Source organism: Lemur catta, chromosome 15 (assembly GCF_020740605.2).
Source record: "Lemur catta isolate mLemCat1 chromosome 15, mLemCat1.pri, whole genome shotgun sequence".
Lineage (NCBI taxonomy): Eukaryota > Metazoa > Chordata > Mammalia > Primates > Lemuridae > Lemur > Lemur catta.
The window spans coordinates 197894-223287 of record NC_059142.1 but is presented as its reverse complement, the minus strand read 5'-3'; the positions used below and the strand labels follow the sequence as shown (position 1 = coordinate 223287).

The following is a 25394-nucleotide window of genomic DNA, read 5'->3' as shown; positions in this document are numbered from 1 at the left end:
CTTGATGAGCTCTTGTGCACGCATTCTGAAACAAAACCTGGCAGCAACACTGGAAGCCACTGTGGAACACACATACCCTCCCTCTGACGTGGAATCATAACACAGCCATTTTTGGACTGGGTTTCAAATTTTGGTCAGCAATGGATTACAGACCTGCAAGTTGGAGAAACTGACATCGTTTAAATACTTTACTGCAGAAAACTGAAAGAATATATGGAGGCAACTGTAAGGGGATATGCTGAATATACTGGTTCTCAGTACTTGGGGAATTCTGGTGACTTCAGTAGAAAAGTCAGTACCTGAATGTCTTCATTAGTGCAGTTCTCTTTCCATTTGCCGCCTTCTGATATCTCTGCTTTTCCTGCTTTCTTTTTAATTTCATCTCCAACGAGAAAATAGTGTGAGAACATATTACTAACATATGTATGTCTTACAAGTGTTTATTATTTCCTTTGAAGACAGTTGGCTACTTGTCCTAAAGTGTATCTGGTATTCTCTTAGATTCTAACGGCAAATGTCTGTACCACAATGACAGTGTCACTGATGGTGGGCTGCCAAGATTTTAGGTGTCTTCTGGGTTGTCAAATACTGTGTGTTCTATCTGGCATAGTTTTCATGTGAAATGCTTTTCTGGTATTATATTTGTTCGGAAGTTGGTAATCTGTGATTTAACTAGAATACTTGGTGGCTTGGATCACAACACTTTTAACCATCTATCTATATCTATATCTATATCTATATCTATATCTATATCTATCTGTCTGTATGATAAACCCCCATTACTCTCGAAATAACTTGGAGGTCCAAGTGGTCCTTAATGGTCACAGCCATCTGTCTTGGAGCAGTGTGTAACTCTTCCTATGCTTCTGATGCAACTGTATGCACTTTTTGACTTGTTCTTTAAGGAGCCTCCTTTAGTAGGTGAACAGTGTTTTTAGTTTCAGAAGAAATGAACAGAAATCTTAGAAACGAATAAGAGGAGCTTGTGATCAGCAGTACAGTATTATAGCATATCCAATGATTGTATGTGATCATAGCGCACTGCAGGGTTAAAGTGTCAGCCTCAAGCAATACGCTCACTTCAGCCTCCTAATTACCTTGGGATTATAGGCCAGCATGCTATCGTAGGCTTTTAATGTTCCATAATTTTATATGGTTGATTTAAAATATATTTTACTTTTTCCTTTAGCAGTGGATGAGATTGCTGGAGACCCCGTGTTCAGGTAGGATCTTGCATATTTTTTAAAAATTATGTGTTCACTAAGGGAATACAAAGCAGAGAAACTAATATTTGATGAGTGTTCTACTATGAGCTAGATGCCATATCATGTACTTAACATTGATCATCTCATATAATCTCCACAAATACTTGCAAAGTACTTGTGCTATTCCTGTTTAGGAATTAGGCTACTGTGGTTCTGAAGTTGACTAATTGTCCCATGATCCCATAGCGAACAAGTAGCTGACCCATGATTTGACAATAAACCTGCCTGGCTCCCAAATCCCTACTTCTTCCCCTGAGCATATGATAAAGAACTGTGCAGCACTGGGATCCAGGTACAGGTCCAGCTGAGATCGATGCAGAAAGTCAGATTTAGTTATACGTTAACTCTCCTCAAAAGTGTTCCTTAGAAGGCTGGTTAGTCAACAGCTTGTCCTGCTATGTTCAACAATTGCAGTGGTCATTGTTTTCACCATCGAAAGTTTGAGGGCAGATCTCACTTTGCCGTGGCCACAGGACCATAGGTTTAACATAAGCAAGACCAAGCAAGTCCTAGAAGGAGTTAATTTCCTGTAAGTGAAGGATGTCTACATGTATGCCATGTTTTGTTAATTACAGTTAGCGTCTATTTAGAGGATTTTTCTGATTGATCTTTCTACTTACTGACTTCCCAGTAAGTAGACAGTAAGACTATCCTCAGCTACTGCACATGCCTAGTTCATGAAGATTTTTCTTTTTTCCTAGCATCTTTTTTCTTCCTCTGTGACTTTTCTCTAATCTTGTCTTGATTTTGTTTTCTTTCTTCTCTGCCTTTTTTGGTATTTCTTTTGTTGTGTTTTTTTTCTTTCCATTCTGCCAGCTAAGTCTTCCACATTTTCCTATAGAGGAAATCCAAAGCACACAGAATTTCAGGATTTTAAGCAATCTTAAGAGACCAAGCAAAGTATTCTCTAGGAATTCCACCTGTGCTTAACATCCTGCCCTAGTAATTGCTCAGGTGGAGAACCTGAAAGTCAAAGAGATTAAAGTGACTCATTTGGAGATAGTGAGTGTTAGAAATGAGATGTGAACTCAGGTTTCTTAATCGAAAGCCCAGTACTCTTCCTTGTTTATCATCCTGTAGGTGAGTGTTTTAATAATAGACAGTGGGTGTGGGTCTAGTGAAGCCAACGGAAAAGGATAAGAATGCAATTAGCTGATGAGCTCAGTGTTAGTGGATATGAATGGAATTAGCAGGGGAACACCAAGTTTGAAGAGAAACAACACTGGGTTGTACAGGAATGCGCGTTTTAGAAAAGAAATCAGAATATTGGAGTGTCTGAGAAGTTTGATAAAGATGAATCATAGGAATGAAGGACACAGGGAGTCGGGAGTTATCTAGAAGAGTATCTTAAAATAGAGGACTCAAAGGGAGTCCTGAAGAGCTTGCTGTTTTTTTGTTTAATTGGAGGAACTGACAGATTTGGAGGTTGCTATTGAAAGATGTTTGAAGAATTTTGGAAGAATCTGTAGAGCACATCAGAATGTGGTATCATCTGCTTCCACCTCAAGTTACAGAGGGCTGGCTGAGAGCCCCTCGATTCCTAGGGTCTGGAGGTTCCTGAAAGACAGATGTGTGTCCCAGGTCCGGTGTCTCCGCCACCTCTTTTCCCAATTCACTGATGTCCTTCCCATGTACATGTAGGGAAGGCAGGGGTGGGAATGGCTGGGAGATCCCTCATGGAGCTTCAGTTGGGTAGTTTGTAACATGTCTCTGCTAGGAGAGTGTGACTGAGCGTCCCTTTCACTTGTTTTCTAGGAGCAGGGAAATAGAGATCTCCTGCTCTTGGTCACTTGGGCCCATCCTTTCAGGAATCTGTGCTTTCTTAGGCTGAATATTTAGAGGTTGGAGACTGCCATGGAGCCCTGCAGAAGAGGGGAGGGATCTGGAAGTGGGAGCCCATAAGAAGGAAGACGTTTAGACAATACTATGGGAAATAGAAGTACAACTTCCAGGATTCTGTTTTTCCAGGAGTCTCTCTGCTTGGGTATCTGAGTGCCTGTGAATCTTTTGGGCATTATGTCCTCTACCCTCCTGCTTGAATTTTTCAAGAAACGAAGGGGTTCCCTAAGTACAAGGAAGACAGTTCTAATTACAGGTTAGAAGGAGGGGAAAACTAGGTGTGAAGGCTCACGCCTATAATCCCAGCACTTTGGGAGGGTTAGGCAGGATGATTACTTGAGGCTAGGTGTTCAAGAACAGCCTGGGCGGCATAGGTAGACCCCATCTCTTAAAAAAAAAGAAAAAATAGGCATTGGGTGGTGGTGCCTGCCTGTATTCCTAGGTAGTCAAGGGGCTGAGGCAGGAGGATCACTTAATCCCAGGAGTTTGAAGCACCAGTAAGCTATGATTGTGCCACTGCATCCCAGCGTGGGTGACAGAGTGAGACCATGTCTCTAAACAATTTGGTAAAATCTAAAAAAGGGAAGGGAATTAAAGGACCTTTCAATCATTCTGTCAGTTCTGGTGCTGCCTTGTTGCTATTGAGACTGGTCCTGCAGTCTGGGAAGGATTGACCTTTGCTACCAGGGTGCCCTCACTGACCCAGATCCCGCAGTCTTCATGGTGATACGTACTTAGATTTCAAAGTTATTTTTTTTTAGATCACATTCAAATGCTTAATTGCTCAGCCATCATTCCCAAAACACCAGTACTCTGCTCTGGCAGTCGGGCCTCATAGCTTTAGCCACACACATAGTGAGCAAGTTGACCTTTCCCTCACACTCAGAACTGTCTGTGGAGTACTCATGTTAGCCTAGACTTAGCCTAGACCTTTGAGCAAGGTCTCAAAGGTAATGGTCAGTTACCCTTTGAGGCCTTTGTCTGTCTTTTCTACAGCAAGTAGTAGTTGGGATTGTTCTAAAGTTCAGAGAGGTTCAAATAATGTTACAGGAAGAGATGAGAATTTCCTTACTTCTTTGCTACCACATCTGTATCCTGAGGGCCCTTTCTATCCCGTGTAGCACCTTTTCTTAGGTAGCAGACGTTCCCATATCGTCCTTCCCCAGAGTAGTGGTCACCAACTCACAGTTGGCCTGGCAAGTGACCTGTTTACTGTTAGCAATGAAAACCTCCCAAGGCACTTGCGTGTGTGTGTCATGTTCTAAAATTATTTTCAGATTCTTCGTAGCAAGAAAGCCATTCAACAGAATTCTCTGAATCTAAAGTAGAATAGTTGAATTTAACAGAGCCAAGCTTCATCCATGAGTCATCAGTATCCACAAAGAAAAGTAGGGCTTTGTGTTTGCTCCGGCAGCATATACACTAAAATTGGAACCCTGCAGAGAAGATTAGCATGGTCCCTGCCCAAGGTAGACATAAACATCGGTGAAGCATTCCGTGTTTTATCCAGTCCCTGAAACATCATTTGCCCATTTGCTGACTAGCTCCAAGGTAACAGTGTGTGTCAAGGCAAAAACAGGTGACACCCAATATTAAAATTGTATTGGGACTTTCAGTACAGAGATAGGCCCATAATATGATCTATGAAATGTCAATGGAGCTCAGTAGTGTGGAATGTTGTGTGCAAATATGTTGTTGGTAGTTAGAAATGAGAAAATGTCAACTTGCATTGCCTTTGTTCAACTTAAATAAAAATAGGGTTTTGCCTGCCACGTCAGTTGGAGACGGGCATGGAGATTAAGCATCATTCTAGCAAAGATCTGCTGATTCAGAGTTTGAGCAGGTAGAGGAGGAACAGTAGTAGTCCAAGTTAGGTTATGACATCCATTAATTTTCTGCCCTTGCTGTGATTAAGTAGCTCAGTAACAGTGGACGATTATGTTATCCCATTTACTGAAGTAATATTTATAATAAATTTTGTTAAAATTAAGAAACAGATGAGATTCCCTGAATTGCAAGCCACAAACAGTAGAACAAGTAATAAACAAGGGTGGGGCTTAGTAACATTTTTGAAAACTGTATCATTTGAGTATTAGTACCTATGGAAAACTACAAATGTGTTTTGTTTGGGATTCCAAAATCATTTCAGCCATAAAGTTCAAGGACAAATTATTCCATTGATTCCCTATCTTTCTGAGCCTTGTAAAACTGTTCTCTCATTAAATGTTGTTTTAGAACCCAGTGAACTAAGGCAGTAAAATCCTTATTTTTAGAAGGCAATGAGCCTGAGAGAAGCAACTTGTCCAAGAACAAATAGCTGTTGCTTACAGAGAGCTAGGACTTCTTCTGAGTTCAGGACACGTTGCATCATGTCAAGGGACCTCTGGTTAATTCACTGCTCTATACTCCCTTCATGAGTACTTCGCCTTTCTTTTCTTCTTTAACTAGAAGCTTAATAAGAAGTTTGTTGAGTTTACAAAGTTGAGGTACATGGGATAATTAAAGATCTGTTATTATAATAGCTCTGATATTGTCTGAAATACTCTTCAGAATTTAATTTATTTGGTAAATGATTTTCATGTCAGTATTAAAATAGTAATTTTATTTATTACATTTTTAGAAATAGAATTCCCCAACAAATTTCAGAAGATAAAGAAGAAAAGATTCTGGAAAATCCTTCTGAAATTAGCAATCCAGGTAAGCCTTCTGACAGTGACTGCCTCTTTGGTGGGCGTACACTAGATACATAAGTAGGAATAGTGAAGTTTTGAGTATAAAGGAGGAGTTTAAAAGGTCAATGTGTAAACTGCATGCATATTTCTTCTTGAATGTTTTTTAGTAGTCTGGAATGCGGAGTTACTTTAAGTTAGGCGTACGTCATTTATTATCTCAAACAATATTGTCTGGAAAGAAATCATTTATTTAATTTTGGTCCCTAAAATCCTGTTTGATATTTTTGGCTAAATAAGAAAGAAGATTTTTAAGTTAGTATATTCCGTTTCCAGTCACATTATAATGAATTGCACTTGGTATAAAAATGCATCTTCTATTTAATTTTTATAATAAATGGTTTGCATTTAGTGAATAGTAGTTACAGTTGACCTTGAACCATGGGAGGGTTAGGGACGTCAATCCCCTTTCATCCGAAAATCTGTGTATAACATTTTACTTTGCAAAACTTTACTTACAGCCTACTGTGGACTGGAAGCCTTGTGATAACATAAATAGTCAATTAACACATAGGTTGTATGTCATATGTGTTATATATTGTATTCTCACAATTAGGTAAGCTAGTGAAAAGCCACTGTTATGAAGAAAATCATAAGGAAGAAAAAATACATTTCCTATCCATGAACTGGAAGTGGATCATCATAAAGGTCTTTATCCTCTTTATCTTCACATTGACTAGGCTGATAAAGAGGAGGAGGAATAGGAGAGGTTGGTCCAGCTGTGTCTGGGTGACAGAGCAGAAGAAAATCTGCATCTAAGTGGACCCCTGCAGTTCAAACACCTGTTGTCAAAGGGAGACTATGTATTTGTATTACATAGTGATTTGTGTCACAGAAAAGTAACTATTGTTAAAACCGAGAACTCAAAAATACCTTTCTGATAGCATAAACAAATGACAATATTAACTGCAAATTGTGGCCAGTGTGCAGCAAAATACTAATAGGAGAATATTATTTTATTTATTTATTTTTGGAGACAAGGTTTCCCTCACTCTGTTGCCCGGGCTAGAGTGCAGGGCCTAGAGTGCAGTCAGTGCAGTAGGATCATCATAGCTCACTGTAACCTCAGACTCCAGGGCTCAAATGATCCTCCTGCCTCAGCCTCCCGAGTAGCTGGACCTACAGGTGCATGCCACCAAGCCCAGCTTATTTTTAAATTTTTTTTTTCAGAGATGGTTTCTTTCTTTTTTTGAGAGAGAGAGAGAGACTCACTTTGTTTCCCAGGCTAGAGTGCCATGGCATCAGCGTAGCTCACAGCAATCTCAAACTGCTGGCCTCAAGCAATCTTCCTGCCTCAGCCTCCTGAGTAGCTGGGACTACAGGTGCTTGCCACCGCACCCAACTACTTTTTTCATTCTATTTTTAGTTTGCTGGCTAATTTTTTCTATTTTTAGTAGAGATGGGGTCTGACTCTTGCTCAGACTGGTCTGGAACTCTTGCCCTCAAGGATCCTCCTGCCTCAGCCTCCTATAGTGCTAGGATTACAAGCATCATGGGCCACCATACCAAGCCAGTGGATTATTTTATAAAGATACCTATTGAATGAAGATGTCAGAAAAGCAATTCTTTGTTGAGAAGTACAGATTATGTTAGAAATCCGTATACCAACAAGGTCTCACTATTATTGAATTCATTCCCCATAGGTTAAAACCAAATGATATATATTTACTTCACTAGAACGAGATGTGTTCTCCTATCTGCTGGATAATTGTCATGATAACAGTGACTTTGTGTCCCTTAGCCAAACGATTTTCCTAAGAAATATTCCAGTAGCCCAACCGTGGGCTAAACCAATAATAATAAAAGTAGAGAAGTATTTCACAATAACAAAAATGCTACTGTGCTACCTAGGTGGGACACCTACATCCTTGTACAATCTGAGGTATATGAGGGCACCTTTAATGTAGTATATATTCATCAAAGAAATTCCATAATTTAGGTATTGTAAGTAGTAGGAGACAAAGGTCGAGTAGGCATAGTTTTTGTCTTTGAGGTGCTTGTGATAAGCTAGACCTGTTCCTGTTTCACTTCTGTGTTTCTTCAACGGAACTGTCAAACCGTTTTTATTCATCGTATTCACTTGCCCACCTCACAAATAGCTATCAAATGTCTTTTGGGTGATAAGTATTGTTCCGATATAACTAAACACGTACATTTTACAAATACAGTCAGGAACTTATTTTTATTGTTACTTATATTATTTACTACTTTATTCAGTGGTTACTGGGTGCCAGATGCCCTCTGGGAGCTTATTAATATAATCATCATTTACCTTGTACTTATCGTGTTAAATGTGTGCCAGACACTTTAAGTCTATCATGCAGAATTAATTCTTTAGACATTGACTAGGATTTAAGGTAAGCAAGGCAGAGTGAGTAGAAGTTTGCCAGGTAAAGAGGCAGAAAGATGGTGCTTGGCAGAAGGAACACCTGGCAGGATTGCACATGAGGTCCAAGAACAGCAAGTGCAAAAGCTGAGACTCATGGGTCAGATTTGCAAGGTTTTCCAGCAGTTCCATTTTCCTGGGAGTCACAGGATTAGAATTGAGTATGAGGGCATTGTGGTTATGGTGTAAAGCAGGGATGGTCAAGATTTTTCTGTAAAGGGTTGAGGTAGTATACCTTTTAGGCCAGGTGGTCTCAGTCATATCTATTCAACCCTGCCATTGAAGTATGAAAGCAGTCATAGATAAGAGGTAAGCAAATAGACATGACTGTGCTCCGACGAAACTTGGTTTAAATAACCGTGTGGCAGGGTAGATGTGGCCTGTGGCCTGTAGTTTCCTGACCCCCCCATGTAGAAGGTAGATGGAAGGTTACCATCTAATGAGACTGGAGGACAAGAGAAGGAAGCTTTTACAATAGTCAAAGCTGTAGTTTCCTTGTCACACAAAGCTTGGATTAGTAGCAATCTAGTGGTTACCCATCCACAGTGAAGGAAATAGTTAGGAAGGTCAGTTTATTCATTTTAAGACGTTGTTCTTTTTCTTGCCTTTTCCTTTTTTTACTTATTTTTTTTTTAAATTTAAGAAGTAATGATAATAGTTGGTGGGTTTTTTCCCCCTGTGAGAGCCAGAAGTTAAGAGTCCATGCTGAATCTTGAAATAAAACCTTGGTGGTAGGCATGTAAAGAGGACTTAGAAGAGAAAGACAGTTCATATGATTTAGTGGTTATTGAATGTTCAAATTTAAGGGCAGAGAGAAATCTCAGCTGTCTGACTCACAGGTTTCCAGGTTATGCAGTCACGTTTAAATTGGACACGAGGAAAGAGTAGCAAACTGTCAGGTGTATAGAGAAGAGCAGCAGGTCAACAGGGAAGATTAACTTTTTTCTATCCATGTTGAGTTTAACGGGATATTCATGTGGGATATTTTCAGTTGGTAATTGGATGATAGGCATTTCTACCAGGAGATGGGACCCTGAGGTTGGAGTCACAGACTTGGAATACTGTTACTGTAATTACCAAAGTCATAGATCTGAATGAGCTTCTCCTTGATAGGGAGGATGTAGAATGAGAAGGCGGCCAGTGCCAAAACCCTTGGCGCATCCACGTTTCCCAAAGGAAAAGGAGTCAGCAAAGAAGACTGAGCAGTGGGTAGAGAAATGTCGGAGAGGAATCAAGAGCAAGTTATGTTGTAAAGATTTTTTAAAACATGAGAATTTCAAGTAGGAGACTATAAATTCTGGCAAGTAAGATTACTAAAGCGAGTTGGAGTGAACTTTCTCATCTGTGGTGGTTCCCTTTTCAAAACAACAATTTTAAAATTGTAAGGTCTACTTTGTATGTGACTCGTACTTGTGGTGTCCAGATGTGGAAGGACACATCTTTAAGATGCTACCTAAAAGTTTTGTAACTGCAGCAGGTATCCACATAGGGTCAGGAAAATTGTCTAGACTGGTGAGTCCAATGTGCCAATATTACTCCAAAATTGTTAAAACCTGAAGATCACCTGTAAGGGGAAGTGGTGTCTCTCTTATCTGCTTGTTGTGGAAATGCTTGCTTTATACCCACGGCCTTGATGAGCTCTTGTGCACGCATTCTGAAACAAAACCTGGCAGCAACACTGGAAGCCACTGTGGAACACACATACCCTCCCTCTGACGTGGAATCATAACACAGCCATTTTTGGACTGGGTTTCAAATTTTGGTCAGCAATGGATTACAGACCTGCAAGTTGGAGAAACTGACATCGTTTAAATACTTTACTGCAGAAAACTGAAAGAATATATGGAGGCAACTGTAAGGGGATATGCTGAATATACTGGTTCTCAGTACTTGGGGAATTCTGGTGACTTCAGTAGAAAAGTCAGTACCTGAATGTCTTCATTAGTGCAGTTCTCTTTCCATTTGCCGCCTTCTGATATCTCTGCTTTTCCTGCTTTCTTTTTAATTTCATCTCCAACGAGAAAATAGTGTGAGAACATATTACTAACATATGTATGTCTTACAAGTGTTTATTATTTCCTTTGAAGACAGTTGGCTACTTGTCCTAAAGTGTATCTGGTATTCTCTTAGATTCTAACGGCAAATGTCTGTACCACAATGACAGTGTCACTGATGGTGGGCTGCCAAGATTTTAGGTGTCTTCTGGGTTGTCAAATACTGTGTGTTCTATCTGGCATAGTTTTCATGTGAAATGCTTTTCTGGTATTATATTTGTTCGGAAGTTGGTAATCTGTGATTTAACTAGAATACTTGGTGGCTTGGATCACAACACTTTTAACCATCTATCTATATCTATATCTATATCTATATCTATATCTATATCTATATCTATCTGTCTGTATGATAAACCCCCATTACTCTCGAAATAACTCGGAGGTCCAAGTGGTCCTTAATGGTCACAGCCATCTGTCTTGGAGCAGTGTGTAACTCTTCCTATGCTTCTGATGCAACTGTATGCACTTTTTGACTTGTTCTTTAAGGAGCCTCCTTTAGTAGGTGAACAGTGTTTTTAGTTTCAGAAGAAATGAACAGAAATCTTAGAAACGAATAAGAGGAGCTTGTGATCAGCAGTACAGTATTATAGCATATCCAATGATTGTATGTGATCATAGCGCACTGCAGGGTTAAAGTGTCAGCCTCAAGCAATACGCTCACTTCAGCCTCCTAATTACCTTGGGATTATAGGCCAGCATGCTATCGTAGGCTTTTAATGTTCCATAATTTTATATGGTTGATTTAAAATATATTTTACTTTTTCCTTTAGCAGTGGATGAGATTGCTGGAGACCCCGTGTTCAGGTAGGATCTTGCATATTTTTTAAAAATTATGTGTTCACTAAGGGAATACAAAGCAGAGAAACTAATATTTGATGAGTGTTCTACTATGAGCTAGATGCCATATCATGTACTTAACATTGATCATCTCATATAATCTCCACAAATACTTGCAAAGTACTTGTGCTATTCCTGTTTAGGAATTAGGCTACTGTGGTTCTGAAGTTGACTAATTGTCCCATGATCCCATAGCGAACAAGTAGCTGACCCATGATTTGACAATAAACCTGCCTGGCTCCCAAATCCCTACTTCTTCCCCTGAGCATATGATAAAGAACTGTGCAGCACTGGGATCCAGGTACAGGTCCAGCTGAGATCGATGCAGAAAGTCAGATTTAGTTATACGTTAACTCTCCTCAAAAGTGTTCCTTAGAAGGCTGGTTAGTCAACAGCTTGTCCTGCTATGTTCAACAATTGCAGTGGTCATTGTTTTCACCATCGAAAGTTTGAGGGCAGATCTCACTTTGCCGTGGCCACAGGACCATAGGTTTAACATAAGCAAGACCAAGCAAGTCCTAGAAGGAGTTAATTTCCTGTAAGTGAAGGATGTCTACATGTATGCCATGTTTTGTTAATTACAGTTAGCGTCTATTTAGAGGATTTTTCTGATTGATCTTTCTACTTACTGACTTCCCAGTAAGTAGACAGTAAGACTATCCTCAGCTACTGCACATGCCTAGTTCATGAAGATTTTTCTTTTTTCCTAGCATCTTTTTTCTTCCTCTGTGACTTTTCTCTAATCTTGTCTTGATTTTGTTTTCTTTCTTCTCTGCCTTTTTTGGTATTTCTTTTGTTGTGTTTTTTTTCTTTCCATTCTGCCAGCTAAGTCTTCCACATTTTCCTATAGAGGAAATCCAAAGCACACAGAATTTCAGGATTTTAAGCAATCTTAAGAGACCAAGCAAAGTATTCTCTAGGAATTCCACCTGTGCTTAACATCCTGCCCTAGTAATTGCTCAGGTGGAGAACCTGAAAGTCAAAGAGATTAAAGTGACTCATTTGGAGATAGTGAGTGTTAGAAATGAGATGTGAACTCAGGTTTCTTAATCGAAAGCCCAGTACTCTTCCTTGTTTATCATCCTGTAGGTGAGTGTTTTAATAATAGACAGTGGGTGTGGGTCTAGTGAAGCCAACGGAAAAGGATAAGAATGCAATTAGCTGATGAGCTCAGTGTTAGTGGATATGAATGGAATTAGCAGGGGAACACCAAGTTTGAAGAGAAACAACACTGGGTTGTACAGGAATGCGCGTTTTAGAAAAGAAATCAGAATATTGGAGTGTCTGAGAAGTTTGATAAAGATGAATCATAGGAATGAAGGACACAGGGAGTCGGGAGTTATCTAGAAGAGTATCTTAAAATAGAGGACTCAAAGGGAGTCCTGAAGAGCTTGCTGTTTTTTTGTTTAATTGGAGGAACTGACAGATTTGGAGGTTGCTATTGAAAGATGTTTGAAGAATTTTGGAAGAATCTGTAGAGCACATCAGAATGTGGTATCATCTGCTTCCACCTCAAGTTACAGAGGGCTGGCTGAGAGCCCCTCGATTCCTAGGGTCTGGAGGTTCCTGAAAGACAGATGTGTGTCCCAGGTCCGGTGTCTCCGCCACCTCTTTTCCCAATTCACTGATGTCCTTCCCATGTACATGTAGGGAAGGCAGGGGTGGGAATGGCTGGGAGATCCCTCATGGAGCTTCAGTTGGGTAGTTTGTAACATGTCTCTGCTAGGAGAGTGTGACTGAGCGTCCCTTTCACTTGTTTTCTAGGAGCAGGGAAATAGAGATCTCCTGCTCTTGGTCACTTGGGCCCATCCTTTCAGGAATCTGTGCTTTCTTAGGCTGAATATTTAGAGGTTGGAGACTGCCATGGAGCCCTGCAGAAGAGGGGAGGGATCTGGAAGTGGGAGCCCATAAGAAGGAAGACGTTTAGACAATACTATGGGAAATAGAAGTACAACTTCCAGGATTCTGTTTTTCCAGGAGTCTCTCTGCTTGGGTATCTGAGTGCCTGTGAATCTTTTGGGCATTATGTCCTCTACCCTCCTGCTTGAATTTTTCAAGAAACGAAGGGGTTCCCTAAGTACAAGGAAGACAGTTCTAATTACAGGTTAGAAGGAGGGGAAAACTAGGTGTGAAGGCTCACGCCTATAATCCCAGCACTTTGGGAGGGTTAGGCAGGATGATTACTTGAGGCTAGGTGTTCAAGAACAGCCTGGGCGGCATAGGTAGACCCCATCTCTTAAAAAAAAAGAAAAAATAGGCATTGGGTGGTGGTGCCTGCCTGTATTCCTAGGTAGTCAAGGGGCTGAGGCAGGAGGATCACTTAATCCCAGGAGTTTGAAGCACCAGTAAGCTATGATTGTGCCACTGCATCCCAGCGTGGGTGACAGAGTGAGACCATGTCTCTAAACAATTTGGTAAAATCTAAAAAAGGGAAGGGAATTAAAGGACCTTTCAGTCATTCTGTCAGTTCTGGTGCTGCCTTGTTGCTATTGAGACTGGTCCTGCAGTCTGGGAAGGATTGACCTTTGCTACCAGGGTGCCCTCACTGACCCAGATCCCGCAGTCTTCATGGTGATACGTACTTAGATTTCAAAGTTATTTTTTTTTAGATCACATTCAAATGCTTAATTGCTCAGCCATCATTCCCAAAACACCAGTACTCTGCTCTGGCAGTCGGGCCTCATAGCTTTAGCCACACACATAGTGAGCAAGTTGACCTTTCCCTCACACTCAGAACTGTCTGTGGAGTACTCATGTTAGCCTAGACTTAGCCTAGACCTTTGAGCAAGGTCTCAAAGGTAATGGTCAGTTACCCTTTGAGGCCTTTGTCTGTCTTTTCTACAGCAAGTAGTAGTTGGGATTGTTCTAAAGTTCAGAGAGGTTCAAATAATGTTACAGGAAGAGATGAGAATTTCCTTACTTCTTTGCTACCACATCTGTATCCTGAGGGCCCTTTCTATCCCGTGTAGCACCTTTTCTTAGGTAGCAGACGTTCCCATATCGTCCTTCCCCAGAGTAGTGGTCACCAACTCACAGTTGGCCTGGCAAGTGACCTGTTTACTGTTAGCAATGAAAACCTCCCAAGGCACTTGCGTGTGTGTGTCATGTTCTAAAATTATTTTCAGATTCTTCGTAGCAAGAAAGCCATTCAACAGAATTCTCTGAATCTAAAGTAGAATAGTTGAATTTAACAGAGCCAAGCTTCATCCATGAGTCATCAGTATCCACAAAGAAAAGTAGGGCTTTGTGTTTGCTCCGGCAGCATATACACTAAAATTGGAACCCTGCAGAGAAGATTAGCATGGTCCCTGCCCAAGGTAGACATAAACATCGGTGAAGCATTCCGTGTTTTATCCAGTCCCTGAAACATCATTTGCCCATTTGCTGACTAGCTCCAAGGTAACAGTGTGTGTCAAGGCAAAAACAGGTGACACCCAATATTAAAATTGTATTGGGACTTTCAGTACAGAGATAGGCCCATAATATGATCTATGAAATGTCAATGGAGCTCAGTAGTGTGGAATGTTGTGTGCAAATATGTTGTTGGTAGTTAGAAATGAGAAAATGTCAACTTGCATTGCCTTTGTTCAACTTAAATAAAAATAGGGTTTTGCCTGCCACGTCAGTTGGAGACGGGCATGGAGATTAAGCATCATTCTAGCAAAGATCTGCTGATTCAGAGTTTGAGCAGGTAGAGGAGGAACAGTAGTAGTCCAAGTTAGGTTATGACATCCATTAATTTTCTGCCCTTGCTGTGATTAAGTAGCTCAGTAACAGTGGACGATTATGTTATCCCATTTACTGAAGTAATATTTATAATAAATTTTGTTAAAATTAAGAAACAGATGAGATTCCCTGAATTGCAAGCCACAAACAGTAGAACAAGTAATAAACAAGGGTGGGGCTTAGTAACATTTTTGAAAACTGTATCATTTGAGTATTAGTACCTATGGAAAACTACAAATGTGTTTTGTTTGGGATTCCAAAATCATTTCAGCCATAAAGTTCAAGGACAAATTATTCCATTGATTCCCTATCTTTCTGAGCCTTGTAAAACTGTTCTCTCATTAAATGTTTTTTTGGAACCCAGTGAACTAAGGCAGTAAAATCCTTATTTTTAGAAGGCAATGAGCCTGAGAGAAGCAACTTGTCCAAGAACAAATAGCTGTTGCTTACAGAGAGCTAGGACTTCTTCTGAGTTCAGGACACGTTGCATCATGTCAAGGGACCTCTGGTTAATTCACTGCTCTATACTCCCTTCATGAGTACTTCGCCTTTCTTTTCTTCTTTAACTAGAAGCTTAATAAGAAGTTTGTTGAGCTTACAAACTTGAGGTACATGGGATAATTAAAGATCTGTTATTATAATAGCTCTGATATTGTCTGAAATACTCTTCAGAATTTAATTTATTTGGTAAATGATTTTCATGTCAGTATTAAAATAGTAATTTTATTTATTACATTTTTAGAAATAGAATTCCCCAACAAATTTCAGAAGATAAAGAAGAAAAGATTCTGGAAAATCCTTCTGAAATTAGCAATCCAGGTAAGCCTTCTGACAGTGACTGCCTCTTTGGTGGGCGTACACTAGATACATAGGTAGGAATAGTGAAGTTTTGAGTATAAAGGAGGAGTTTAAAAGGTCAATGTGTAAACTGCATGCATATTTCTTCTTGAATGTTTTTTAGTAGTCTGGAATGCGGAGTTACTTTAAGTTAGGCGTACGTCATTTATTATCTCAAACAATATTGTCTGGAAAGAAATCATTTATTTAATTTTGGTCCCTAAAATCCTGTTTGATATTTTTGGCTAAATAAGAAAGAAGATTTTTAAGTTAGTATATTCCGTTTCCAGTCACATTATAATGAATTGCACTTGGTATAAAAATGCATCTTCTATTTAATTTTTATAATAAATGGTTTGCATTTAGTGAATAGTAGTTACAGTTGACCTTGAACCATGGGAGGGTTAGGGACGTCAATCCCCTTTCATCCGAAAATCTGTGTATAACATTTTACTTTGCAAAACTTTACTTACAGCCTACTGTGGACTGGAAGCCTTGTGATAACATAAATAGTCAATTAACACATAGGTTGTATGTCATATGTGTTATATATTGTATTCTCACAATTAGGTAAGCTAGTGAAAAGCCACTGTTATGAAGAAAATCATAAGGAAGAAAAAATACATTTCCTATCCATGAACTGGAAGTGGATCATCATAAAGGTCTTTATCCTCTTTATCTTCACATTGACTAGGCTGATAAAGAGGAGGAGGAATAGGAGAGGTTGGTCCAGCTGTGTCTGGGTGACAGAGCAGAAGAAAATCTGCATCTAAGTGGACCCCTGCAGTTCAAACACCTGTTGTCAAAGGGAGACTATGTATTTGTATTACATAGTGATTTGTGTCACAGAAAAGTAACTATTGTTAAAACCGAGAACTCAAAAATACCTTTCTGATAGCATAAACAAATGACAATATTAACTGCAAATTGTGGCCAGTGTGCAGCAAAATACTAATAGGAGAATATTATTTTATTTATTTATTTTTGGAGACAAGGTTTCCCTCACTCTGTTGCCCGGGCTAGAGTGCAGGGCCTAGAGTGCAGTCAGTGCAGTAGGATCATCATAGCTCACTGTAACCTCAGACTCCAGGGCTCAAATGATCCTCCTGCCTCAGCCTCCCGAGTAGCTGGACCTACAGGTGCATGCCACCAAGCCCAGCTTATTTTTAAATTTTTTTTTTCAGAGATGGTTTCTTTCTTTTTTTGAGAGAGAGAGAGAGACTCACTTTGTTTCCCAGGCTAGAGTGCCATGGCATCAGCGTAGCTCACAGCAATCTCAAACTGCTGGCCTCAAGCAATCTTCCTGCCTCAGCCTCCTGAGTAGCTGGGACTACAGGTGCTTGCCACCGCACCCAACTACTTTTTTCATTCTATTTTTAGTTTGCTGGCTAATTTTTTCTATTTTTAGTAGAGATGGGGTCTGACTCTTGCTCAGACTGGTCTGGAACTCTTGCCCTCAAGGATCCTCCTGCCTCAGCCTCCTATAGTGCTAGGATTACAAGCATCATGGGCCACCATACCAAGCCAGTGGATTATTTTATAAAGATACCTATTGAATGAAGATGTCAGAAAAGCAATTCTTTGTTGAGAAGTACAGATTATGTTAGAAATCCGTATACCAACAAGGTCTCACTATTATTGAATTCATTCCCCATAGGTTAAAACCAAATGATATATATTTACTTCACTAGAACGAGATGTGTTCTCCTATCTGCTGGATAATTGTCATGATAACAGTGACTTTGTGTCCCTTAGCCAAACGATTTTCCTAAGAAATATTCCAGTAGCCCAACCGTGGGCTAAACCAATAATAATAAAAGTAGAGAAGTATTTCACAATAACAAAAATGCTACTGTGCTACCTAGGTGGGACACCTACATCCTTGTACAATCTGAGGTATATGAGGGCACCTTTAATGTAGTATATATTCATCAAAGAAATTCCATAATTTAGGTATTGTAAGTAGTAGGAGACAAAGGTCGAGTAGGCATAGTTTTTGTCTTTGAGGTGCTTGTGATAAGCTAGACCTGTTCCTGTTTCACTTCTGTGTTTCTTCAACGGAACTGTCAAACCGTTTTTATTCATCGTATTCACTTGCCCACCTCACAAATAGCTATCAAATGTCTTTTGGGTGATAAGTATTGTTCCGATATAACTAAACACGTACATTTTACAAATACAGTCAGGAACTTATTTTTATTGTTACTTATATTATTTACTACTTTATTCAGTGGTTACTGGGTGCCAGATGCCCTCTGGGAGCTTATTAATATAATCATCATTTACCTTGTACTTATCGTGTTAAATGTGTGCCAGACACTTTAAGTCTATCATGCAGAATTAATTCTTTAGACATTGACTAGGATTTAAGGTAAGCAAGGCAGAGTGAGTAGAAGTTTGCCAGGTAAAGAGGCAGAAAGATGGTGCTTGGCAGAAGGAACACCTGGCAGGATTGCACATGAGGTCCAAGAACAGCAAGTGCAAAAGCTGAGACTCATGGGTCAGATTTGCAAGGTTTTCCAGCAGTTCCATTTTCCTGGGAGTCACAGGATTAGAATTGAGTATGAGGGCATTGTGGTTATGGTGTAAAGCAGGGATGGTCAAGATTTTTCTGTAAAGGGTTGAGGTAGTATACCTTTTAGGCCAGGTGGTCTCAGTCATATCTATTCAACCCTGCCATTGAAGTATGAAAGCAGTCATAGATAAGAGGTAAGCAAATAGACATGACTGTGCTCCGACGAAACTTGGTTTAAATAACCGTGTGGCAGGGTAGATGTGGCCTGTGGCCTGTAGTTTCCTGACCCCCCCATGTAGAAGGTAGATGGAAGGTTACCATCTAATGAGACTGGAGGACAAGAGAAGGAAGCTTTTACAATAGTCAAAGCTGTAGTTTCCTTGTCACACAAAGCTTGGATTAGTAGCAATCTAGTGGTTACCCATCCACAGTGAAGGAAATAGTTAGGAAGGTCAGTTTATTCATTTTAAGACGTTGTTCTTTTTCTTGCCTTTTCCTTTTTTTACTTATTTTTTTTTTAAATTTAAGAAGTAATGATAATAGTTGGTGGGTTTTTTCCCCCTGTGAGAGCCAGAAGTTAAGAGTCCATGCTGAATCTTGAAATAAAACCTTGGTGGTAGGCATGTAAAGAGGACTTAGAAGAGAAAGACAGTTCATATGATTTAGTGGTTATTGAATGTTCAAATTTAAGGGCAGAGAGAAATCTCAGCTGTCTGACTCACAGGTTTCCAGGTTATGCAGTCACGTTTAAATTGGACACGAGGAAAGAGTAGCAAACTGTCAGGTGTATAGAGAAGAGCAGCAGGTCAACAGGGAAGATTAACTTTTTTCTATCCATGTTGAGTTTAACGGGATATTCATGTGGGATATTTTCAGTTGGTAATTGGATGATAGGCATTTCTACCAGGAGATGGGACCCTGAGGTTGGAGTCACAGACTTGGAATACTGTTACTGTAATTACCAAAGTCATAGATCTGAATGAGCTTCTCCTTGATAGGGAGGATGTAGAATGAGAAGGCGGCCAGTGCCAAAACCCTTGGCGCATCCACGTTTCCCAAAGGAAAAGGAGTCAGCAAAGAAGACTGAGCAGTGGGTAGAGAAATGTCGGAGAGGAATCAAGAGCAAGTTATGTTGTAAAGATTTTTTAAAACATGAGAATTTCAAGTAGGAGACTATAAATTCTGGCAAGTAAGATTACTAAAGCGAGTTGGAGTGAACTTTCTCATCTGTGGTGGTTCCCTTTTCAAAACAACAATTTTAAAATTGTAAGGTCTACTTTGTATGTGACTCGTACTTGTGGTGTCCAGATGTGGAAGGACACATCTTTAAGATGCTACCTAAAAGTTTTGTAACTGCAGCAGGTATCCACATAGGGTCAGGAAAATTGTCTAGACTGGTGAGTCCAATGTGCCAATATTACTCCAAAATTGTTAAAACCTGAAGATCACCTGTAAGGGGAAGTGGTGTCTCTCTTATCTGCTTGTTGTGGAAATGCTTGCTTTATACCCACGGCCTTGATGAGCTCTTGTGCACGCATTCTGAAACAAAACCTGGCAGCAACACTGGAAGCCACTGTGGAACACACATACCCTCCCTCTGACGTGGAATCATAACACAGCCATTTTTGGACTGGGTTTCAAATTTTGGTCAGCAATGGATTACAGACCTGCAAGTTGGAGAAACTGACATCGTTTAAATACTTTACTGCAGAAAACTGAAAGAATATATGGAGGCAACTGTAAGGGGATATGCTGAATATACTGGTTCTCAGTACTTGGGGAATTCTGGTGACTTCAGTAGAAAAGTCAGTACCTGAATGTCTTCATTAGTGCAGTTCTCTTTCCATTTGCCGCCTTCTGATATCTCTGCTTTTCCTGCTTTCTTTTTAATTTCATCTCCAACGAGAAAATAGTGTGAGAACATATTACTAACATATGTATGTCTTACAAGTGTTTATTATTTCCTTTGAAGACAGTTGGCTACTTGTCCTAAAGTGTATCTGGTATTCTCTTAGATTCTAACGGCAAATGTCTGTACCACAATGACAGTGTCACTGATGGTGGGCTGCCAAGATTTTAGGTGTCTTCTGGGTTGTCAAATACTGTGTGTTCTATCTGGCATAGTTTTCATGTGAAATGCTTTTCTGGTATTATATTTGTTCGGAAGTTGGTAATCTGTGATTTAACTAGAATACTTGGTGGCTTGGATCACAACACTTTTAACCATCTATCTATATCTATATCTATATCTATATCTATATCTATATCTATATCTATATCTATCTGTCTGTATGATAAACCCCCATTACTCTCGAAATAACTTGGAGGTCCAAGTGGTCCTTAATGGTCACAGCCATCTGTCTTGGAGCAGTGTGTAACTCTTCCTATGCTTCTGATGCAACTGTATGCACTTTTTGACTTGTTCTTTAAGGAGCCTCCTTTAGTAGGTGAACAGTGTTTTTAGTTTCAGAAGAAATGAACAGAAATCTTAGAAACGAATAAGAGGAGCTTGTGATCAGCAGTACAGTATTATAGCATATCCAATGATTGTATGTGATCATAGCGCACTGCAGGGTTAAAGTGTCAGCCTCAAGCAATACGCTCACTTCAGCCTCCTAATTACCTTGGGATTATAGGCCAGCATGCTATCGTAGGCTTTTAATGTTCCATAATTTTATATGGTTGATTTAAAATATATTTTACTTTTTCCTTTAGCAGTGGATGAGATTGCTGGAGACCCCGTGTTCAGGTAGGATCTTGCATATTTTTTAAAAATTATGTGTTCACTAAGGGAATACAAAGCAGAGAAACTAATATTTGATGAGTGTTCTACTATGAGCTAGATGCCATATCATGTACTTAACATTGATCATCTCATATAATCTCCACAAATACTTGCAAAGTACTTGTGCTATTCCTGTTTAGGAATTAGGCTACTGTGGTTCTGAAGTTGACTAATTGTCCCATGATCCCATAGCGAACAAGTAGCTGACCCATGATTTGACAATAAACCTGCCTGGCTCCCAAATCCCTACTTCTTCCCCTGAGCATATGATAAAGAACTGTGCAGCACTGGGATCCAGGTACAGGTCCAGCTGAGATCGATGCAGAAAGTCAGATTTAGTTATACGTTAACTCTCCTCAAAAGTGTTCCTTAGAAGGCTGGTTAGTCAACAGCTTGTCCTGCTATGTTCAACAATTGCAGTGGTCATTGTTTTCACCATCGAAAGTTTGAGGGCAGATCTCACTTTGCCGTGGCCACAGGACCATAGGTTTAACATAAGCAAGACCAAGCAAGTCCTAGAAGGAGTTAATTTCCTGTAAGTGAAGGATGTCTACATGTATGCCATGTTTTGTTAATTACAGTTAGCGTCTATTTAGAGGATTTTTCTGATTGATCTTTCTACTTACTGACTTCCCAGTAAGTAGACAGTAAGACTATCCTCAGCTACTGCACATGCCTAGTTCATGAAGATTTTTCTTTTTTCCTAGCATCTTTTTTCTTCCTCTGTGACTTTTCTCTAATCTTGTCTTGATTTTGTTTTCTTTCTTCTCTGCCTTTTTTGGTATTTCTTTTGTTGTGTTTTTTTTCTTTCCATTCTGCCAGCTAAGTCTTCCACATTTTCCTATAGAGGAAATCCAAAGCACACAGAATTTCAGGATTTTAAGCAATCTTAAGAGACCAAGCAAAGTATTCTCTAGGAATTCCACCTGTGCTTAACATCCTGCCCTAGTAATTGCTCAGGTGGAGAACCTGAAAGTCAAAGAGATTAAAGTGACTCATTTGGAGATAGTGAGTGTTAGAAATGAGATGTGAACTCAGGTTTCTTAATCGAAAGCCCAGTACTCTTCCTTGTTTATCATCCTGTAGGTGAGTGTTTTAATAATAGACAGTGGGTGTGGGTCTAGTGAAGCCAACGGAAAAGGATAAGAATGCAATTAGCTGATGAGCTCAGTGTTAGTGGATATGAATGGAATTAGCAGGGGAACACCAAGTTTGAAGAGAAACAACACTGGGTTGTACAGGAATGAGCGTTTTAGAAAAGAAATCAGAATATTGGAGTGTCTGAGAAGTTTGATAAAGATGAATCATAGGAATGAAGGACACAGGGTGTCGGGAGTTATCTAGAAGAGTATCTTAAAATAGAGGACTCAAAGGGAGTCCTGAAGAGCTTGCTGTTTTTTTGTTTAATTGGAGGAACTGACAGATTTGGAGGTTGCTATTGAAAGATGTTTGAAGAATTTTGGAAGAATCTGTAGAGCACATCAGAATGTGGTATCATCTGCTTCCACCTCAAGTTACAGAGGACTGGCTGAGAGCCCCTCGATTCCTAGGGTCTGGAGGTTCCTGAAAGACAGATGTGTGTCCCAGGTCCGGTGTCTCCGCCACCTCTTTTCCCAATTCACTGATGTCCTTCCCATGTACATGTAGGGAAGGCAGGGGTGGGAATGGCTGGGAGATCCCTCATGGAGCTTCAGTTGGGTAGTTTGTAACATGTCTCTGCTAGGAGAGTGTGACTGAGCGTCCCTTTCACTTGTTTTCTAGGAGCAGGGAAATAGAGATCTCCTGCTCTTGGTCACTTGGGCCCATCCTTTCAGGAATCTGTGCTTTCTTAGGCTGAATATTTAGAGGTTGGAGACTGCCATGGAGCCCTGCAGAAGAGGGAGGGATCTGCAATGGGGAGCCCATAAGAAGGAAGACGTTTAGATAATACTATGGGAAATAGAAGTACAACTTCCAGGATTCTGTTTTTCCAGGAGTCTCTCTGCTTGGGTATCTGAGTTCCTGTGAAGGTTTTTAAGGGCTTGCTAGTTTATGTGGACCTGAATAAGATAGGACCTATATCGGGGAAACAATTGGATTTTATAATTTTTAAGTTTTTATTGTTTCTCGGAAGAGTATTCCTAATAACAACATATGCATTTACTGTTTTTTTTTTCCCCCCTATATCGATTATCAGTGTGTATGCATTTGTTCTTTGAGTTTTGTGCATTTAACTTCCAGGCATTTCAAATGTTTTCGGGCACTCCTTGTGCTGTTTGTGGGTAAAGGGATGCAATGGGGCCTTCAGAAAGGGTTTCCATGGTGAGAGTCCAAGACTGCCAATCTTGAGTGATACAGATTAGTCTTAGAACCAGAGCTAGATAACGAAGAAGGGGTGGTATCTTTCTACCTTGTTTCAGGTTATCAGGTTTGTTCCAGTTCAGATAACACGAGTTATGTCCGCCATTAACTGGATAGGCTATTAGTTAAGAGAAATTATTCTCTGGCTCTGTCAATGTATTAGCTGTCACTAATCATTAAGGAACTAGAAGTAAGTTTTCATTGAATATTTCCAAGTTTGGGAGAGGGGGAGAGAAAAACAGGTAAGTAAAATTTTTCTTAAATCAGAGACTAAACACTAACTCTATGAAGAAATGGCATTTAGTATAGTGGTAGGTGACCTTTTGCCTGATTCTTGTGTTTTATTTGGGAGTGGGTGCCCAGGTAAGAAATGGCCAATGTTTTTCTTTTAAGGAAATGACCTGGCTTATTTCTGTTGTTTATTTTTGCTGTAAAGGATTTCCATCAAACCGGATATTTATGGAAAACCAGATACTGACTCATTTTCTGAACACCTCGATGTTGATACCAAGGTAAAGTAGTCTCTCAAGGAACTAATTTTTTCACTCTGTATCTAATTTTCTATAGTGTTAACTCATAATATTTAGCAGTGGTCCACCTGTCATGGTTTCATCTTGGTAATAGAAAGTTGTTCAGAGAACACCATTTGATAATAGGACCCCTTGAATTTTTTCTTTAAATTTTTACTTTAAATTTTTACTTTGGTAAATAAGAGAGGATTGATAAATACTTTTCAGGGGGTGGATCTGATTAAAAAAAGAATGATCCAGGAAATACAGAGTGACAGGGAAATTTTATTAGGTAAAGCTTTCCCATGGTAGAGGAAATATGAAATTTGGTCCAGGTTAATTTGCATACATGTCCTTACTGTTACTTTTAGGTCATACTGACATGACTGTTATAATACTTATGTCTGAATTAATCTTTAATGCATCCAGTTGCTTATTACAGTGATCACGGAATCTCCCTGGTGCCTTTTATTTCCAAAACTGTATAGCACATAGCATAAAGTTCCTCTTTTTTCTCTTAGACACATGTTATTTTGGTATCATATAGTTTTTAGGTGAGATCTTTTTCTCTATTTATACCCTTAGTGCTCTGTTTAGACTTAAATAATATTAGAAGTAGTAGAACTTTAGCTAGGCATGGTGACGTGAGCCTATTGTCCCAGCCACTTGGGAGGCTTTGGTGAGAGGATTGCTTGAGCCCAGGAGTTCAAGACGATCTGGGCATCATGGTGAGACTGTATCCCTACTGAGAAAAAAAAGAATTTGTGGACATTTAGAAATTTGAATTCTCTTTCTCAAACCCTGCCTCTTGTTGAGATGGGGAGATGGAGGTTTGTTGTTACGTTGTCTCTTTCCCCACCCTGTAGATGTAACAGCATGAATTATACTGGGACATTCAGTTTAATCTTGAAGTCAGTAGGTGGTGCCTGTGGGTAAAAGTCTGCCAAATCCTGTACCATGCAATGTGTCAGTGCTGTGCTGACCTGTACATGTTGATCGCCCTGCCAGTACATGTTGCTTGCTGGAGAGAGTCCACTGTAGTGGGTTTTTTGGCACCTGTTTTTAGCCTCAGTCAATCATGAGAAAAGCATGTCGTCCCAGGCAATGGGGGGGTTCTGGATCCCCCAAGGGACCCCTTCTTGTGCTGCACCAGAGCTGTCAGGGAGAGGCAAGTGAGATTGGGTGGGGTTGGTTTGGGAGAGCCATGTTGAGGCTCCACAAAGATGGATACAAATGCTGTCTCAGCAGGGGACACGGTCATGTCTCAGACCACTGGAGATAGCCACCAGTTAGGGGCTGGGTGTTCCCACCATGCCAACAAGTCTGCTCCTGTGGGAGGAGAAGTCAGGAATTCACAGTCCAGCAGATGGGAGTGGGTTTCACTCTCCTGCCACTTCCCTTGTCCCGCAGCTCTCCTCTGGCATCTGGTCCCTCGCAGCAGTCCAAGGCAAATAAGTTTACCAGTAATGCGTCTGCAGGCTATAAGCTTCTAGCTTCCCTTCCCAGGACCCTGGCCCTGACAGAAAACATGCCCATCTTGTGAGGGGAGGGGTACTCGGCAAGTTGGCAAGT

At 40.1% G+C, this 25394-nt stretch overlaps 1 protein-coding gene and 2 non-coding genes across 4 annotated transcripts in view; all 3 read left to right on the top strand.

Moving 5' to 3' along the window:
- The window catches only part of LOC123650602 (putative ankyrin repeat domain-containing protein 19), a 70385-nt gene that overhangs the window by 38959 nt on the left and 6032 nt on the right, over window positions 1-25394 (top strand). The window contains exons 11-16 of one of the 2 annotated variants that reach the window (XM_045569489.1): window positions 1190-1223; window positions 5725-5801; window positions 11044-11077; window positions 15579-15655; window positions 20904-20937; window positions 23750-23825. In XM_045569489.1, the coding sequence (XP_045425445.1) occupies window positions 1190-1223; window positions 5725-5801; window positions 11044-11077; window positions 15579-15655; window positions 20904-20937; window positions 23750-23825 (332 nt within the window). The remainder of the gene's footprint in view (window positions 1-1189; window positions 1224-5724; window positions 5802-11043; window positions 11078-15578; window positions 15656-20903; window positions 20938-23749; window positions 23826-25394) is intronic. The other variant, XM_045569490.1, reaches the window with a different exon arrangement.
- LOC123621351 lies at window positions 4503-4609 on the top strand. The gene has a single exon (XR_006729086.1). It is a non-coding gene; the product is annotated as a U6 spliceosomal RNA (small nuclear RNA).
- On the top strand, window positions 14357-14463 carry LOC123621350. Its single transcript, XR_006729085.1, has one exon. It is a non-coding gene; the product is annotated as a U6 spliceosomal RNA (small nuclear RNA).